We start from the raw sequence: 16,263 nt of genomic DNA, 5'->3' as shown, positions 1-16,263 counted from the left end.
CCTTTGGATTTTACACACTACTTGAAACATTAAGAAATTGAGACTTCAGGTTTCCAGAATCTGAAATCTGTCATGGAACAGGACACATTTAGCTAAGTTAAATAATAGTTTGCAACATGATAGTAACACTTATAGCATTGTTCTGAATTATGATTTTGGTGAAAAGATCGAGATACTCTAATAGAGCAGTCAGGTAAATACTCTAATATAACAGCCACTTAGCTGTAGTGGAAACCCCTTTTCAAAATTCCTGCGTACGTCCCTGCAATTGGTGAAGTCTCCCAACTCTTAATATAGCAGCAACAATAACAAATAACTGTGATAAAATGTAGTTCAGAGCAGAAGTGGGAACCTTTATATGATTATTCAACATGCTCATTCAATCTTCAATAATATTATGCCTGTTCTAGAGAGCCAAACTCTGCTGATTTTCACACTCTAGTATCAGGCTTCAGAGGTTTTGGCACATGTGGCCACCCCCTTCAATTAGGAATTAATTCCTAATCAAAGGGGTGGACCAGATTAGCTTTAGCTAAGTTTTTCAGGAAGATGTAACTAATTAATCAATTCCCTCAGTACAAGAATGTCATGATGATGAAACTGATTAAGACAATATCAGTAGTACTGTATATATATTAGGGATCATGAAGGATTGGCTTTTCTGGCCAAAAATATCATAGCCTCATAATACCTTCATGGCACCTTGGCATGCAGTACAGTTGGTATAACCAAGCCCCAAAGTGCCCTCAGTATGCATGACCTGAAATGCTTCCAAAATGTTGCTATGAAATATAAAAAAAATTATAATAGTGACTGACTGACTAGCTAATGCTTTCAGACAAGTATAATTCAACAACAGGCTTGATTTTTCACTGTTCAGTGTTGTCTCAGCCCAACAGGTGCCTTTGTCATGTACAATGCATACTTCATGGACTTACCTGTGTCCTCCTTTGTATCCTATTTATCTTTGCTGACAGCATGAGGTGTTGATTCATGATGATGGCTTCCCTACATTTGCAACTAAGCTTTCACTACAAGAAGTCCTATTGTAAAGCAATGCAGAGTCTTGCAACAAATAAATACAACTTCTATATATGTTTGCACTGATCAAAAGAATCCTTCAACATCCTTTATAAAACTTATATGTCCACATGTTGAACATCGTATTCAAGCTTGGAATCTTTACTATGCAAAAGATGTTGATTTGATAAAGAAAATCCAGCATCATGCTACTAAATTTGTTCTTGAGTTATCTAACCTACCCTATGAAGAGCAGCTTAAAGATTTATTCCCTTCATTGTAGGCATTTAAAATTCTAAAACACCATTAAACATTACAATAAATTTCACAAGAGGTCCCAGATCAAAGCTCCTAATAAGATCAATGGAACAGTTTACCCTCATCTGTTAGGGTATGGACACAATGAAAGGCCAAAGATCTATATTTTACTATAAATTGATTTGTATGTATTGTATTGTAGACCACACTGTAAAGCTAAGATTGGTACCCAAATAATGACCATCATTCTATTGTTCTGGGATATGACATTTTACAATGTTTCCCCTGTACTAACCTGAATTTTACATTATGTGAATGTCTAAACGTAAGATGCAGGTATCTAGGGGGCACATAATGTTATTCATGCTTTATTATGAAATTATCAGAGAGATTTAGCACTATCTACTGTATAGCAGGAAACTTGGGTGGCATAAAACTTTAGCAAATCATCGAGCTTCTTCACATGTCACTACGCTTGCATATATTGACAACTGTAAAATTAATGTACTTTGGCATGTCGGAAAGTTTACAGAGATTTCACCAAATTTGCCAATGTTTTATACTGCCAAAGTTTTCTACTAAACAGAATTCTGTCTTCAGGCCTGCCTTCTGTTTAACCTATCCCTCTGTATCTGCAGAATCTTGATTGCTTTGGCTTTGTGGGCAGGAATAGTAACTGCAGCAAAATTCTGACTATAGAACAACATAGTAAGATTTGGTCACACTGGTTAGTCTTCTATCACACTATTACCATTGACTAACATCACTAAGTCTGTTACTTAGGGCAACATAATTGAAACACACACAAGGTGGTAGTAGAATACTTTCAAATCAAGTGAATGACATGATAAATATATAACACACTATATTATAAAAATAATTACAAAGTTAATCATTACAATTGAGCTACTGAATGATGCATGATGAAGTTTTAGTTGTTGACTTTGCTGAAGAGTTTAATCGTAGTTGATAACTGTTGTGTGAGTTAGCTCCTTTCATGATGTGCTCTTGTTTTGGCTTGAGTTGTTTCACTAGAGCATCAGCGCACGTGGAGGAACAAGTAAAACTTTGAAATGGTAACATCTTCAGCCCAAGAAACTCTTCGTGCAACCATTCAACAAATATTCCTATGAAAATAACAGAAATTTGCATGAAATAATTAGCTATGTGAGTGGCATTTTTGCATGTGAATGATTATAACTATGTTAACTGGACCTTGGAGATCTCTTACATGAATGAAGACTTAACACTAGAAAGCCACTACAGATTATGCAGTTTGGAATGTATAGCTCCCACAGGTAAAGAGAAGTCTAAATTTGGTTTGCATCAAATTCAGGATTGGCCAAAACAGGTATTAAAGTTGACTTTCTATTGCAAACCAAGAAGTTGTAGTAAAGGAATATGATGACAGTGAAATGGACAATCAGGATATGGCATGGAAATGCATGCATTAACTTTGTAGCTGCTATATAAGTAACGGCCTGCATAAAGTAAAACACTTAAGATTTTCAAATTAATATGTATTTGCTGTCACAGGGCTGTATTAGGTATCATGTCAAAATATAAGACTTGTCTAGTTTGAAAATTGAGTATTATAGACTTAATGTAGTCATACGTGAATTACAGAGAAACCTTACCTAGTAGCTACCATTTAAATACAGTGGAACCTTGATTATCTGAACTAACTGGGGGAAGGGTGTTTGGATAATCGAAAGTACGTAAGATTGAACATCCATACATTTATATAGAGCTTTGCTCAACTACTCTAATAAAGCATACACTTTTTGACAAAATACCCTAATTGAGATTTGGTGTTCGGATAATCGAGAGTTCGGTTAATCGGTGTTCGGATAATCGGGGTTCCACTGTAAGATCATTTCGTTATAGTGGCCACATTATAAGACTTTATTATTGAGGCCTGTTTTAAAGTTGTCTCATTACGAGGTTCCACTGTACAGAGGAAAGCCTATTATTAGGAATCATTACATGTAAAGACAAAAATGTAAACATCATCGGGCTTCCTTAACAGACCACAAAATGTTGTTCACATTAGGAATGATAACAGTACATTATTGTGGAAGTAGAATATGCATGTTTGTGACTACAGTCAGAAAATGCCAGAAGGCTTGATGAATGATGCAAAACTATGTTATTGTTATCTGTGATGAAATAGTATGTATGAATGATGTAATGAAACGGGCATCATTGTTTTCTTTTAATATTAGAAATGTTATCAATTTCACCTTGACACAACAAAATACATTGAAGGTACAATCTAAATATCAAATATAATGAGCCCATGTAAGCTCCACTGTATACACAAGGTTTGTTTTGAAGCTGTTCCATATAAAGTGACTTCCTCTGGTGCATGGCTATTAACCAAACAAGAATGTTCTATAATTTACATCTCATCAAATTTCACCATAGTGTAACTGTATATTTACAGTAGTGTAACTGTATATTTACAGTATTGATATACTTACCTACACACATACAAGTGCGCTTATCTGCCTCACAATGAGACTGCACATGCAATGAGTGATCCAAATCCCTCAGGAAATGGCTAAGTGAATTGTTTGGATAACTGAAGCCCATACATTTATATAGAGAATTGTTGAAATACTTTATTATACTTTGCGTGGGAGGATCAAAGTGTCGTCGTGTACTGTATTTTCCATACAGCTACACATCTGTACTGGATGAGTCATACAGTACAGTTATGCAGATAATTGGGTAAATACAATATAGGCTAATGTAAGGAGTGTCATGAAAACAATACTATACAAATCACTAAAAATAGCCAGCCAGTTTGTTCTATGACTAGAAATAGATTATATGAATGATTACTGATGCTCTGATCACTGAAGATTTGGGCACTCAAGATGAACAATCTGACCAGAAAGTAAATATAACCCATAAAAGCACAACCCGTGCTTGTGTGCAAATAAAAAAATACAGTACTCGGCTTCGCCCCATTCTGTATTAGCCTCTCAATATACCCCTCACACTGCATTTTCTATATTATACCTGTGGTAGTGCTTTAACTATAACCAGGAGCTCATAAGCGCTGCAAGGCGCTTATAAACTCCTGCTATAACATAAACCTGTACTCAAATACTCAGCCATTTCCAGTTTCGAATAAACAAGGGTATATATACTGTGCACATTTTGCTTCCTCACATTGTTAATAAATCCTCCGTAACATTATGGCTATAAAAACATTTATTATACATCATGATTATGTGATTTGATCCCAACAAAGATTAAAAAATTGCCACCTCTACACCACTACATGGTATTCAATATCAATTCGTCACTTATGTACCTCTCTTGTGCATTAATGCTCTGTAAGCACAATAATGCACAACTTTCTAGTAAGCATACAAAAAGTACAACTTAACTGCATTGCAAACAAGGTACAACAGTACACTCCAATGTATAGCTCTTTGATCCATTCACTGTGACTAGAAAGTTTATAAGACACGATTGTAATGCGTTCAACCAGTTGTGGTCCCAACTAAATGTGAATATTTTTCTTCTTGAAATAGATCACCTAATAAGGCAATGCTATATGCACTGAATTTATATCTGTATCCCTCAAGAGATATACCGTTTTAGCCATGTATGATAATTCATCTTATAATACCTCAAACTCAACAATTTTAACATTGTATTTTTCATAAGAAACGGTATTTTGCAGAAGCTAGGACATCATTGTACCATTACTGTAACCAATGTTTGTCAACATAATATAAGACCACTATCATACACAAAAACGATTCACATTATATAACAAACTCCATGTCGCTGAGGATTAATTTGGTGAAGAATCTGACTCCTTGTGTTCATAGACTTTTGCCTCCTCACAGGTTAACACTTATGTAACTCAGTACAGTCTCTCATAACCTTGAGGTAACCAAGTATCTTTCTTTATCAGTGTATGTACCAAGGGATACTGGCTTTCAACTAAGTATTAGAAGATGTCCACTTTTAAGCCTATTACACTTATTTTAATGCATGTGTTCTATTAGAGTATATTAGCATTCTCTGCTGTATGTTGGGAATCGCACAGTATGTAGTCTTCTCACCTTCATTTTGATCCTTATGGACAGCACAGTGACAACTATCACATATCAGGTAGTCATTCTGGGCTAAATCTAACTGTCGGACAATCATGTAAGGTATTGACTCATTTTTCCAATATGGTCGGCCAATGTTAGACAAAACAGCTGTGTGCATTACCATCTCTCTTAAGCTGGGTACTTCACCAGTAGACTTCACATCACTCTTACTTGGTGAACATTTAGTTCGACGTATATAATTGGAAGGTCTTGCTCCAGCAAGAAGTGAGAGGGATGGTTGTGTTGGATTCGACTGTCTTCTAAGGTCAGCTAAACAAGTCAACGATAACAGTACACCAGGGAAGTAAGAAAATTTGTTGAAAGTTACACTAAGGTATGTAAGATATGTACAATGCGAGATAGAAAATGGAAGGGTTTTCAACCCATTGTGATCCAAGTAAAGTCGTTTGAGAGACTGTAACTTGCCAATACTAGCTGGTAAAATATTTAATCTGGTCATGCTCAAATCCAATTCCTCAATACATGAAGATGGCGTGAACTACACAATACAAATTACAAGGTCTACTGAAGTGTTGTAATTGTGGCTAACCTCAAGCAAGCCATCCGGAAGATATTCTCCCAAGTTAAGATTCTTCAGTCTAAGTATCCGTACATTATCAATTGCATGTTGTAGTTGTTTGCAAACTACACAAAAACAGTTTATTACATACCACTGAGAATTATCATAAGTCTTACGGTCACTTGTCACCAAAGGATAGCTCTTTTCAAACACAAATTTTTCACCATACTTGCTAGCTGGTGGAGTTACTAATTCTTTCTCATCATTTGCGCTTCTATCTGTAGTCTCAGAATCCTTCAGGGTTAAATTATAAACATACGAATTAAAAGTCACGCAATTTTACATAGATGTTTCATGAACTGGGTTAGCTTACAAGCTGCTTTCCGTCCTCATGTTAAGAAGCTAACAGGCGTACAACAAATACTTACCTCGTACATTCTTTTCATAATTTAATCACCAAACTGTCGAAAAGTGTTGAGTATCGGTTTCCTCTAATCACAGTTGGGTATACAGAAAAATCCGGGTTTCTGTTGAATCGAGGTGAAGCCCCTTCAGGCCCGATCAGCAATGCTTCAGATTTGGAAGGTATACTCATAAATCTATGAGATACGAGCTAGTTTCTTTTGTATAGATCACAAAATGGCCACTTCTGTTTACATAGAGCCGCTGGCAGCGCAAATGTTTGCGAGGATAATTGCTTCAGACGCCATCATCAAGAACCAACAACGTGACGAACCTGATTTGACTGACAATGAAAAATTTGAGTTCCTTCAAGAACTACTGAGTGAGTCACCAGCCAAATTTCTTATGAAGTATGGTGGGCTTTTGTTGGAACATCATTTGTCATATTTTCAAAAGATACAGGACTTTGAAGTAACGTACCGTTTGAGGGAATTGCAAAGACAAATGACTGAGAAATCTCGCAATGTTGTGAGACGCAACCGACGCTTCGAATGCCTAAAAAGGCTTATGGATGAGGGTGTGTACTTTTGTGAGAAAGAGATGCGTCAACGAGATCCTTTATTATACGAGCACTACATTGGACAATACCTTACAGCAGATGAACATGCAGCATTAGACCAACAATGCTCAGATATTTTACTCTCTGCCAAAATTTTGCATAAAGCTGATGTGGAAAGAAGAAAAGAATTGTTACAGCAGCAACGTGAGCAAGAAGAAATGGTTGAAGAAGAAGAAAGCAGTGAAGAAGAAGAAAGCAGTGAAGATGATGATGATGATGTACAAGATTCTACTGACAATACAAGTATTACTGAGAAAGAGAAAAGAATATTGCATCAAGAGTTCCTCAGAGTTATGCAGCTGAGATTTTTGAATGGTGAGGAGAGAGAATTTGATTACTCGAAAGTTGACAATAATGTTGAGTTTGATAGCATTGAACAAAGATGTATTGATGAAGAAGAAAAGTACTTTGATTCGGAAGAGCCTTCCACGGAACCTTCTTAAAAATATTTCTCAATTTTTTAACGCATGCGCCACCCATTCATTATAAGGATTTAAAATTAAATCAAATTCCATGTGTATATTTATATAAATATACCTGGTGTGGAACATGCTTTTGTGATGTATCTTGCTACGAGCCGCGTAGTATGGAGAGGAATCACTTCGTTGCACGTTCGTTTTGTTCATGGAACGATCACCGGAGAAGCACAACGTTGTAGTGTTAACCAGGGTATTCTTAGACTGTCAGATAGTGTAATTTGGAAACAATCTCATAGACTGATGCGACATTCCAGAAACTTCAATGATGCGAAATTCAAATTGGAAATTAAGGTGACATGCAAGTGATGTGGGCACTGCACACATGTTATCACGTGATATTTTTTCTCCAGGAGAACATCTTCACTGTTCCCAACTTGCTGTCAGTGATGCGTATTGCTATATCACCAGTATTGGGGTATTTGATTGTCTATGAGGCCTACTTGCCAGCACTTGTCTTGTTCACTGCAGCAGGAATCACTGATGTGGTACGTACTATGTGCGTATAGTTAGTTTCACATAGCCAGACCACCTTTTTTCCCTTTTTGTGTGGGGGGTGGGAACCAACACAATAAGTGAACTGGCTATGCAAGACTAATGTGCATGTGATGTGCATGTGTACTTAATTGGTGATGCTCAAGTAGGATTTGAGTGCATACGCCTTCATCCATGAGACATGTTCACAGCCTTATCTGGGGTACTAGTACTAACCTCAACTTCACCCAGAAATTTTCACGGTTATGTACATTGTCAGGATTTTTGCATTTTAAATTTCACATTAGCCCAGGATTTTTGTGTATTAAATTTCACGGATCACTGTTGCTTGATTTGAAGATTTGTTCTCAGCCACATAGCTACGAAGGGTCATTGATTTTTACTTCAAATGTCATACAGATTGCTAAAGCGCATCTGAACCAAGTAGTGGCAATCTCTGCATGAGACACAGTCTAGTCTTGCAGAAAGCTAGCTTCTTTCATGAGCCACACCCATATGTGTGATACTATTTGTAAGCATATGTGGAATCCACATATGCCTACAGTTAGTCTGGCATGGCCTCCCCTTTGATTGGAAATCTAATTGAAGGGGTAGCTGCATCAGACTAACAAACAGTATCACACACCAGTAATTTATCAGTAAGGTGAGTTGAGGTTTCTAGGACACACATAAAATTTCACATGCTACAAATTTCATGGTAGCTTTACTAACCACGAAAATTACGCTCAGCAAAAATTTCTAGGTATACGGTAAGTAGCAGTAATGACTAATACTGCAGCATACATGTACATGCTACATGCTTATTAAAGGGATAATAAATTCTAGATAGATACACAACTTTACTACTATTGGAAGTCACACGTACATATAAGGGACCATGACATTCAGTAATACAATTAATCCATTCTGTGGTACTCCACATTCAATTATGAATACTTTTCTGTTACAAAATGCACTCTGTATAGTAGTTGCGTGTTATCAACTTTCTATAGGTGGATGGGTTAATAGCTCGTGTGTTTCCCAGCCAAGCATCCAACTTTGGCACAATACTGGATCCATTAGCTGACAAATGTCTCCTGGCTTTTGTCTGTGTGGCACTAACTGTATCAAACCTTCTCCCTTGTAAGTGTTCTAAGCACCTCTTCATAAATGTACGTTATTTTCTATAGTAGGATTAACGGTACTATTTATGGGAAGGGATGCTGCATTGATTCTGATGACATTTTATATGCGATACACCACTTTGCCTCACCCAGTAAGAATTTTAAGTGATCGACAAAATTCGAGTTCTTTTTTCCCTCTTTAAGAGAACTTGGCAACGTTATTGGGATGTTAAAACGACAACTGTCAAAGCTGTTCCTTCAACGTTTGGCAAGGTGGGAAATTTTGATAATTTATAAATATCCTTAACAAATGTTTATTGTTACAGTTAAATACTGCTCTACAGTTGGCACTAATTGGGGGCACCATGTGTGCTCCTGTGTTCCAGTTTGTGGGTCATCCATTACTCCAGTCGATGTGGTACATAACAGGTATATCGACAATAGCATCCGGACTGAGTTACCTAGTGATGAAAAATGGCTTCACTTACATTGACCACACCACACCAAATTCAAATCACCAAAAATAATTTATTTTATAATGCTATCATGAATCGCTCGGTATTTCATCCACGAATGAACTGAAGTATTTGGCTGGACTGAAAAATAGGTTTGGACCTTCCTCAGCACCAGGAGTTGTAGTTGGCTGAATCTAATTTATCAAGTCACTTAAATCAATAGGGTATATACATACCTCAGAATCAGCTAACTTTGTGTTGTCTTTGTCTTCACACTCAATGGGAATCACAGATGATGGTATCTAATCATATAGTGTACACAATTTATAGGCGGCCAACTCCCAAGTTTTATTACCTCAGTTGGTTTGTCATTTGCTTGTACAACAAGGTTCACTCTTGCTGTGTGGTGTAACTTACATGCTGCACTATACTGTCCTGAACTAGCTAGCTGTACAATATCTTCTATGTCACTGGTGGCTAGTTTGTCTGAATAGAGAGTAGCATATAAGCTTTCTTTATCTGAATGCCTGTAAGATGAAGTTGTGAATAAATGGAGAGGTTGTTTAGTGTAACAACTTAAAGGGGCATCCTCCTTCGTGTGTTGGATTTATCACTTGATTTTGTAATGTTTGACAACTGTGTGCACTGTAGTTCACCATCCTGCCTTCTTTGCCATAGAGATGTCTGATACTGTATGTGTACCTCTGTTTGTCAGATGACCAGTTGTGACTGCAACCACCAGCCTGTAGGAGGGGATAGTGTGTATATAGGTAGACTGCAGTGTGTGTGTGTGTGTGCGTGCATGCTACAGCCATGCTACCATACGTGAATTTACATGTTATCCTGACAGTTGTACATCTTTGTAAATAGGGGTATCCATAAAAGGGTCTCGAGTTTTGGCTACAGTGGTCTCAGGATTTTGGTCCCTTCTTTCGAAGGAAGGTGATTCAAGGGGCTTCTAATCAACATTTTCATTGTCAGCTGTTGCATTAGAAAGATGCCACACTAATGTTTGCAAAGAGTAGTTTAAGCATGTGTATTCACTATGTAAAGTTGCACAAAACACTACACTACCAATATTGTTGACATGTTATAACCTACAGTACAAGGCAACATATACCTGACAATCAGAATGTGGTTTTAAGTATTCTGATTTCCAGAATTCTATGGCATCTTCCATTCCCAATCCAATAGACTTCAAGAACAGTGTATATTGAATCTGCTGACAGAGTAATTCTGGTAGTACATCTTTAGTTAATTCTCACCCTGAATGTATGATTCAGTCGATGCTTTCGTCTCAGTGTACGGTGTAGTCGCCTCATACACAGTGGGAACATTACACTAATCTTGTCGACATCCTCTGCACTTATCTGATAGGCTGGAGTGTTTCTGCTGTGATCCCTGCTACCATGAGACTGACAACCAGCCTCCAACCAGTGAGTCACTTGTGGCAACAACTCTGCCATTCTTTCATCACTTACCACTAGTAGAAATAGATAACAAACAGCATGAGGAGGGAATTTTTCAGACATGAACCGATACATGAAAATGCAGTTGTGACTAACTGTAAAGGATCAGTTCACAAGTTTTAGTATTCACAAATATGCTCCACGTGTCAATGCCATTACCTGGTCACGCGTCATTCATCTCGTGATCTCAAAGAAATTGAACTAATTCAACATTGACACTTGCTGATATTCCAAGCCTTACATACTCTCTCAGTACAACGTGCTGCTTTCCCAGCTGTTAAACACCTGGGACTATACTTGCGTTAGGTAATCAAATGTCATAGGGTGACCAACCTCCTCTAGCATTACCTCCAGCCTCACAACACTCACTCAAACAGGAGTCTCGCATGGCCAGACTCCTTTTTTTCTTTTGTGTTTCTTTTTTTCCCTACCCCAACACAAAAGAAAAAAGTGGTCTGGCCATGTGAGACTACTCAAACAGTACCAACTATGACATACAATTACTTATTTCAGGGTTCAAAATGTGTGCATGTGCAATATCAATGACAAGTGTCTGAATTGTAGAGACATTCCACTGTACATTCAGTACCTGTGCTGTAAGCAGTCTTGGCAAAGTCCAAGCCACTTTGGAGTGTGGTAAAGTATTGGTCCACACAGGCCTCTAGCAGATATGTACAAGGCACACGGGCAGCTCCATTATCCAATACTACACTTCTAGTAGACACTTGGTCCAGTGCATATGTCCATGGGACCTTCACAGTGTAGCTACTCTCCTTTTTACAGATAGCCTTAGATAATGTGTCTAGTGTGTCCTTGGTGTTTATAGGCAAGTATTTAAATAGATCTTGTGATTTGTGCTTCAAAAGGAACTGAGTCATGTCACTGGGGTCCATGTTAGCGTACCTCAGTGAGAAGAGAAGACACTCAGCTATCAACAGCATGACTTTTGTATCTTTCCTGCCACATGCCGCCAGTCGCATACAATAGTGGCTACTAACATCCATTAGTTCATTTTCACTACAAGTCTTTTCAAACTGGGTTAGGAATCTGGTCGCTTTCCTACTAACATGACAACTGGCTTGAACAATATCGCCTGCATCATAAAAAGACGATTGTAGCATCGGATTTTCAGCAATAGCTGAAGTGTACAGTGTAACGAGTAGTTGTGAGCGCAGCATCGACCCACGGTAAAGGCATTCCAGGTCCACACTCCCTGCTGGAAGCGAATCAGATTCGTAAAACATTTTCAAATATCTCAAACCCACAATTAAACTTTTAACATTGAATGGATTTAATCCGTATTTCATTGTATTTCAACAAAATTTACAAATACGCATACGTACGTGCCGTGCTTATGTAATCAAAAAAAATCACGTAATAAGATACTGCTTTTAGTATCTTTTCCCCTCCCATATCTGATGTGAGTGGTGCTGCCTGTAGCCCTGGTAAGGATGTGACCTAGATGAATCAGCCTTGTTCACTGCAGGTTGAAAAAAGCTACTTTGCATAGCTGATCTCCCTCCATCCTGCCTCCCATACTGAGATGATGGGTTTGACTGTTGGTCGTATGAGTGGTGAAATTCGTAGTGTTGACCGTAACTTTTTTGGTTAGCTGTTTCAGAGTCTGTCTGTGCATTTGCTTTCTTCTGGATGACCAACTTTCTCTCATCTCCTTTACCATGAGATTTGTGACTGAGTTTGTACTTAGCACACAACGAATGGATCAGTTTACGCTCATCAAGGGAAAACTCTGATGAAAACACTAACTCATCTTTGTCAGAGTTCACAAATTCATACAGTTTTTGTTCAACATTCTGTCGTAGCGCTGATGATTCTTGTGGTGCAAATCCCAACCCACTCCGTCCAAGGTTTCCATAAGAGTCAAACACTTGAGAAGCCTGGGAAGTACTGGTACTGTCCTTATCCCAACCCATTTTCTGTAACAATTTTCCACCTATTCCATCGGTAGACATGGCTGCCTGGTCTCCTACCCCACCAGTTTGCATAATCTCACTTTTCTCAATGTGCTCAGATTGGTTGGGTGCAGGGGCACATCCAGTTGACTTCTGGATGTCCTTCACACGTTCAATAACAACCTCGCAAGCATGCTTCTTTGCATCCTTCTTAGCTGAATAGCTGTCACCCTTACCGACAATCACATCATTGATTAACACTGTTGCTTGGTAACCAATGACAGTGGGACGCTTAGTAGTTTCATCAACGTGCTCCTTGAATGCATATGAGATGGTCAAATTTGCTTTTTGACATGAGGCATCCAATACAGAAACTGGATGATCCTGTTGGTTCAAATCATCAGGCAGGCTAAGCTTGTAACATATATCTGACAATTCTGGGCTAACGGGGGTAGTAGCTGGTTTCACGTCACCCTGTTTCTTGTCTGTCTCAACCTTTTCTCTAATATCAGAAATAAGCATACTAACTTGTGTTGATGTATCACTGTCATTATCCTCCTCATCTGCTAGTAAATGTGATTCTTCATCAGCTACCACTGACAAAGCTCCCAACGGCACTCCATCAGGAAAATCTTCTGTATTCAACACATACACACCATTTTTTGGAAATTTCCTGCCTTTATCTGTTTCTGGCACGTTGTAGTTCATTACAAGCTGTTCTGTGGCTGTGGGGTAGCGACATCCTAGGAATTTCATGTTGGCCCATACCATAGAGAGACTAAGCGCCCTCTCAAATCCGTACGTCGGAGTGTGATCTTCTATAAACGATATCCGGGCGATCCATTCGTGCCTAGCCTCCCATGGGTACATTTTGATAACCTGAGGCGTCCTGTCCGTAGCGCCACGTGCTGTATCAACTTCGTCGTCCATTGCAAAATATTATTTTGGTGCGCTACAAATGGAAGTAGGCGTGTTCTATGATTTAGCCGGCGAAGCAGTGAAGAGTTTAATGAGATGTCCGATATCGCAAGAACTGGAGGTGTTCTCTAGACTGTTGTACAGGAATAAGAATCAACATCGGCGTGAAAAACAATTTCAAAAACTAGTCCGGGTAATCAGACTATACGGAGTTGTTACTCCGTTACACTGATTTCAATTACAGATAAGCAAAGATACCAAAAAGTATCATAAGTTTAATGTAACAGATAAGATAAAAAATCTTCAAAGATTACTAGCAAAGTAAACTATTCATTGATGTTGTTGTCTATACTGCAGGTCATTAAATACACAACAGCTGTTGCTGAAAATCTGATACTACAGTCGTCTATATGATGCATCCAAATGCATTGATGTTGTGTGTTATTCATTTCAGATACAGGTTTAATCTTGGAGGGATCAATGCCACCAACTACCTCCATGACGATAAGGTTCAGTCTGTGGTTTATGAACTCACCCAACAGATACCACAATGTTGTGTACTGTTGAAGAAAGTGTTGACGTTTTGTGAAGATACTTTTTGGTATACTGAGACTTAAAGCTTTATGATGTAATTGCTGTATATCAGGGAGATCCAACAATACCAGTTAATGCCAGGATTATTTGTTCCCTTCTATTTAATGATGTGTGCTACCATCAGTAGATTATGGTATATAATATTCAGAAAGAAGCATGATACATTTGACATGTGTATTTTCATAGGGCTTTTCTGCAGTGCCATGTGAAGTATCTTTCACAGTTGCAAGAGACACTGGCTACGTGGAACGACAGTGATGCAAAAGTAATAGTTTAAAACTATCAAGTGCTTTTACATGCTGCCACCTACAGAGTACTAGCATGGGAAATTATGCAGTAGGCCAACATGATATTGGCGGTAATTAGTATCATATGGTGCAGTGTATGTGTGATATTACATTGGTTGTGTGTAGAGAGTGTTACTCTGGATGCAACCTTCATGGAGTCACGGATGAGGGACTTTTGCCTGTCAGCATCAAACAACTACCCCACAACTTCTCAAAATGAGACTAAAGAGTTGTCCAAGAAGAATGAAAATTATATTGAAAAGTCTGCTATACCTACAAGCGGCGGCATGCACCATAAATGGAGATCAATATCAAGTTATTATTCTAGTCGTTCTTATGATGGGTATTGTAGGGTCAGACCGAGGAAAATTAAATTAAAGAGCAGAAAAAAGGAACTAAGCACTAATAATGTAGCTATTGTTGACTATAAAACGATTCATGATTCACCACAGATGACAAGTGATAGTTTTATTGACACTGTGTTTAGTTTAATAGAAAGATGACAATCTAATTGTTTTGATACATTGAAATACTGTGTGGATGTTAATGATAAGGCTGGGACGAGGCTTCAGAGATTTCATAATCTTCAAATGCATATCCATAGATATTGTATACCTTGTATGTAGTATATACTTCCAACATTTTGTCTTCCAGTAGTGACTGAACGACTTCTGGTGGAGGTTTTAGCACTCCAGAACATGATGAGTTATCAAAGAAAGGTTGTAGCATATTTTCCAGCTGAATAAGCAGGTTACCAACTACTATTCTGACATCCCCATAATCTGTTACCCCTCTCATCTGGCTACCCCCTCCACTTCACCAAGGATGTCATCATAATAATGTGCCTGAATTTTATAGCCAGTTACAAATGCACAACAATGAAACATGAGTCAGTATATGACCAGGGCCAGATCTGATGGTCAGGCCATCCACGAAGTTATAGCTATCATTGCTACCAAAGGAATCATAGCTGTGAAGCAGCTAAACCTTTGAGGGCATGCCACTTCAAATAACCTTTGAACTCAGCTAGCGCCAACCCTTTCCTCAACCTTTGTACTGTCTAAACAAAAGCCATTGAGTTTCATGTGAGCTGGAGTAGCAAGCAGCCTACCAAGTAGCTTAAGCAGCATGCAATCATTTCCTACTGCAAAAGATTCACCAGGTTGAAGGATCATATTCAACCATGTTAGAAATTCCAAGGTGATTTTATCTATAGCTGACAACCACTTATTGTACCACAACCTTACAAGGAGAAAGGAATTTTAAGGACCATAGAAATAAAAGGCAGTGAAACAAGGGAGGTTGCCTGCACCCGCAGATATGCTAGTGGACACTTAATCCCTACCTCAGTCATAGCCATAGGGATTAAATTCTCCACTAGTAAGTATACCTGCAGGTGTAGGACCCTTTTTTATTTCTATAATCCCTTAGATAATTGAAAATTTCCTTGTACTTGTTTTTTTTATGACTGGTGAGTCCATGCATACCGCATCAAAAGAAAGAATGGCTGGCATTATACATAATAAATTTTGGTCTGGATGCATACCCAAACCATCAATTACTGAAAAGTAAAGTGGCAATTACACTTTGTTTTCAGCCATGTTCAGCCTGTT

The 16,263-nt window shown here is 38.2% G+C and overlaps 6 protein-coding genes across 9 annotated transcripts; 3 read left to right on the top strand and 3 right to left on the bottom strand.

The window, feature by feature from the left end:
* Positions 1 to 2,068: 2,068 nt before the first annotated feature.
* Positions 2,069 to 6,745, bottom strand: LOC136236403 (uncharacterized). Of its 4 annotated transcripts, none has more exons than XM_066026547.1 (5): positions 6,348 to 6,733; positions 6,096 to 6,213; positions 5,950 to 6,044; positions 5,367 to 5,898; positions 2,069 to 2,405 (listed from the first exon to the last, which is right to left on the bottom strand). In XM_066026547.1, the coding sequence occupies exons 1-5, from the start codon at positions 6,363 to 6,365 to the stop codon at positions 2,185 to 2,187; spliced, it is 984 nt and encodes a 327-aa protein (XP_065882619.1). In that variant the 5' UTR covers positions 6,366 to 6,733; the 3' UTR covers positions 2,069 to 2,184. The 4 variants fall into 4 exon arrangements, with proteins under 4 accessions (XP_065882619.1, XP_065882620.1, XP_065882624.1 ...); XM_066026548.1 differs by lacking the exon at positions 2,069 to 2,405 and adding an exon at positions 2,412 to 3,650 and having other exon boundaries at positions 6,348 to 6,745; XM_066026552.1 differs by lacking the exon at positions 2,069 to 2,405 and adding an exon at positions 4,657 to 4,742 and having other exon boundaries at positions 6,348 to 6,744.
* Positions 6,384 to 7,458, top strand: LOC136236410 (coiled-coil domain-containing protein 97-like). Its single transcript, XM_066026563.1, has 2 exons — positions 6,384 to 6,504; positions 6,551 to 7,458. Exon 2 carries the CDS (start codon positions 6,559 to 6,561, stop codon positions 7,381 to 7,383), a length of 825 nt encoding a protein of 274 aa, XP_065882635.1. The 5' UTR covers positions 6,384 to 6,504; positions 6,551 to 6,558; the 3' UTR covers positions 7,384 to 7,458.
* Positions 7,436 to 9,554, top strand: LOC136236409 (probable cardiolipin synthase (CMP-forming)). Its single transcript, XM_066026562.1, has 6 exons — positions 7,436 to 7,710; positions 7,770 to 7,904; positions 8,904 to 9,033; positions 9,081 to 9,166; positions 9,219 to 9,287; positions 9,341 to 9,554. Exons 1-6 carry the CDS (start codon positions 7,501 to 7,503, stop codon positions 9,539 to 9,541), a joined length of 831 nt encoding a protein of 276 aa, XP_065882634.1. The 5' UTR covers positions 7,436 to 7,500; the 3' UTR covers positions 9,542 to 9,554.
* On the bottom strand, positions 9,279 to 12,245 carry LOC136236393 (DNA primase large subunit-like). The gene is made up of 8 exons (XM_066026536.1): positions 11,528 to 12,245; positions 10,735 to 10,952; positions 10,590 to 10,688; positions 10,046 to 10,212; positions 9,825 to 9,996; positions 9,706 to 9,771; positions 9,533 to 9,663; positions 9,279 to 9,475 (listed from the first exon to the last, which is right to left on the bottom strand). The coding sequence occupies exons 1-7, from the start codon at positions 12,243 to 12,245 to the stop codon at positions 9,559 to 9,561; spliced, it is 1,545 nt and encodes a 514-aa protein (XP_065882608.1). The 3' UTR covers positions 9,279 to 9,475; positions 9,533 to 9,558.
* Positions 12,225 to 14,012, bottom strand: LOC136236395 (uncharacterized). Its single transcript, XM_066026538.1, has one exon. It carries the CDS (start codon positions 13,779 to 13,781, stop codon positions 12,330 to 12,332), a length of 1,452 nt encoding a protein of 483 aa, XP_065882610.1. The 5' UTR covers positions 13,782 to 14,012; the 3' UTR covers positions 12,225 to 12,329.
* On the top strand, positions 13,642 to 15,197 carry LOC136236405 (uncharacterized). Its single transcript, XM_066026553.1, has 7 exons — positions 13,642 to 13,962; positions 14,014 to 14,090; positions 14,224 to 14,370; positions 14,416 to 14,496; positions 14,550 to 14,628; positions 14,676 to 14,721; positions 14,777 to 15,197. The coding sequence occupies exons 1-7, from the start codon at positions 13,810 to 13,812 to the stop codon at positions 15,151 to 15,153; spliced, it is 960 nt and encodes a 319-aa protein (XP_065882625.1). The 5' UTR covers positions 13,642 to 13,809; the 3' UTR covers positions 15,154 to 15,197.
* Positions 15,198 to 16,263: the final 1,066 nt, after the last annotated feature.

Source organism: Dysidea avara, chromosome 10 (assembly GCF_963678975.1).
Source record: "Dysidea avara chromosome 10, odDysAvar1.4, whole genome shotgun sequence".
NCBI lineage: Eukaryota > Metazoa > Porifera > Demospongiae > Dictyoceratida > Dysideidae > Dysidea > Dysidea avara.
The sequence above is the reverse complement of the archived record's forward strand: the minus strand, read 5'-3'. Positions and strand labels throughout refer to the sequence as shown.

Excerpts from the sequence above, each read along its gene's own strand:
- LOC136236409 (XM_066026562.1), top strand. The coding sequence starts at position 7,501 with ATGTATCTTGCTACGAGCCGCGTAGTATGGAGAGGAATCACTTCGTTG. Across the intron at positions 7,711-7,769 it reads AATTCAAATTGGAAATTAAG|GAGAACATCTTCACTGTTCC; the intron begins GTGACATGCAAG and ends TTTTTTCTCCAG. Across the intron at positions 9,034-9,080 it reads TGTATCAAACCTTCTCCCTT|TAGGATTAACGGTACTATTT; the intron begins GTAAGTGTTCTA and ends TATTTTCTATAG.
- LOC136236405 (XM_066026553.1), top strand. The coding sequence starts at position 13,810 with ATGGAAGTAGGCGTGTTCTATGATTTAGCCGGCGAAGCAGTGAAGAGT. Across the intron at positions 14,091-14,223 it reads CTTCAAAGATTACTAGCAAA|ATACAGGTTTAATCTTGGAG; the intron begins GTAAACTATTCA and ends TATTCATTTCAG. Across the intron at positions 14,371-14,415 it reads TTTTGTGAAGATACTTTTTG|GGAGATCCAACAATACCAGT; the intron begins GTATACTGAGAC and ends GCTGTATATCAG.
- LOC136236403 (XM_066026547.1), bottom strand. Across the intron at positions 5,899-5,949 it reads TTCCGGATGGCTTGCTTGAG|TTCACGCCATCTTCATGTAT; the intron begins GTTAGCCACAAT and ends TGTATTGTGTAG. Across the intron at positions 2,406-5,366 it reads CCATAAGGATCAAAATGAAG|GAATATTTGTTGAATGGTTG; the intron begins GTGAGAAGACTA and ends TTATTTTCATAG.
- LOC136236395 (XM_066026538.1), bottom strand. The coding sequence starts at position 13,781 with ATGGACGACGAAGTTGATACAGCACGTGGCGCTACGGACAGGACGCCT.
- LOC136236393 (XM_066026536.1), bottom strand. The coding sequence starts at position 12,245 with ATGAAATACGGATTAAATCCATTCAATGTTAAAAGTTTAATTGTGGGT. Across the intron at positions 10,213-10,589 it reads AACCACATTCTGATTGTCAG|GCTGGTGGTTGCAGTCACAA; the intron begins GTATATGTTGCC and ends CCCCTCCTACAG. Across the intron at positions 9,664-9,705 it reads CAAAGTTAGCTGATTCTGAG|ATTCAGCCAACTACAACTCC; the intron begins GTATGTATATAC and ends TTGATAAATTAG.
- LOC136236410 (XM_066026563.1), top strand. The coding sequence starts at position 6,559 with ATGGCCACTTCTGTTTACATAGAGCCGCTGGCAGCGCAAATGTTTGCG.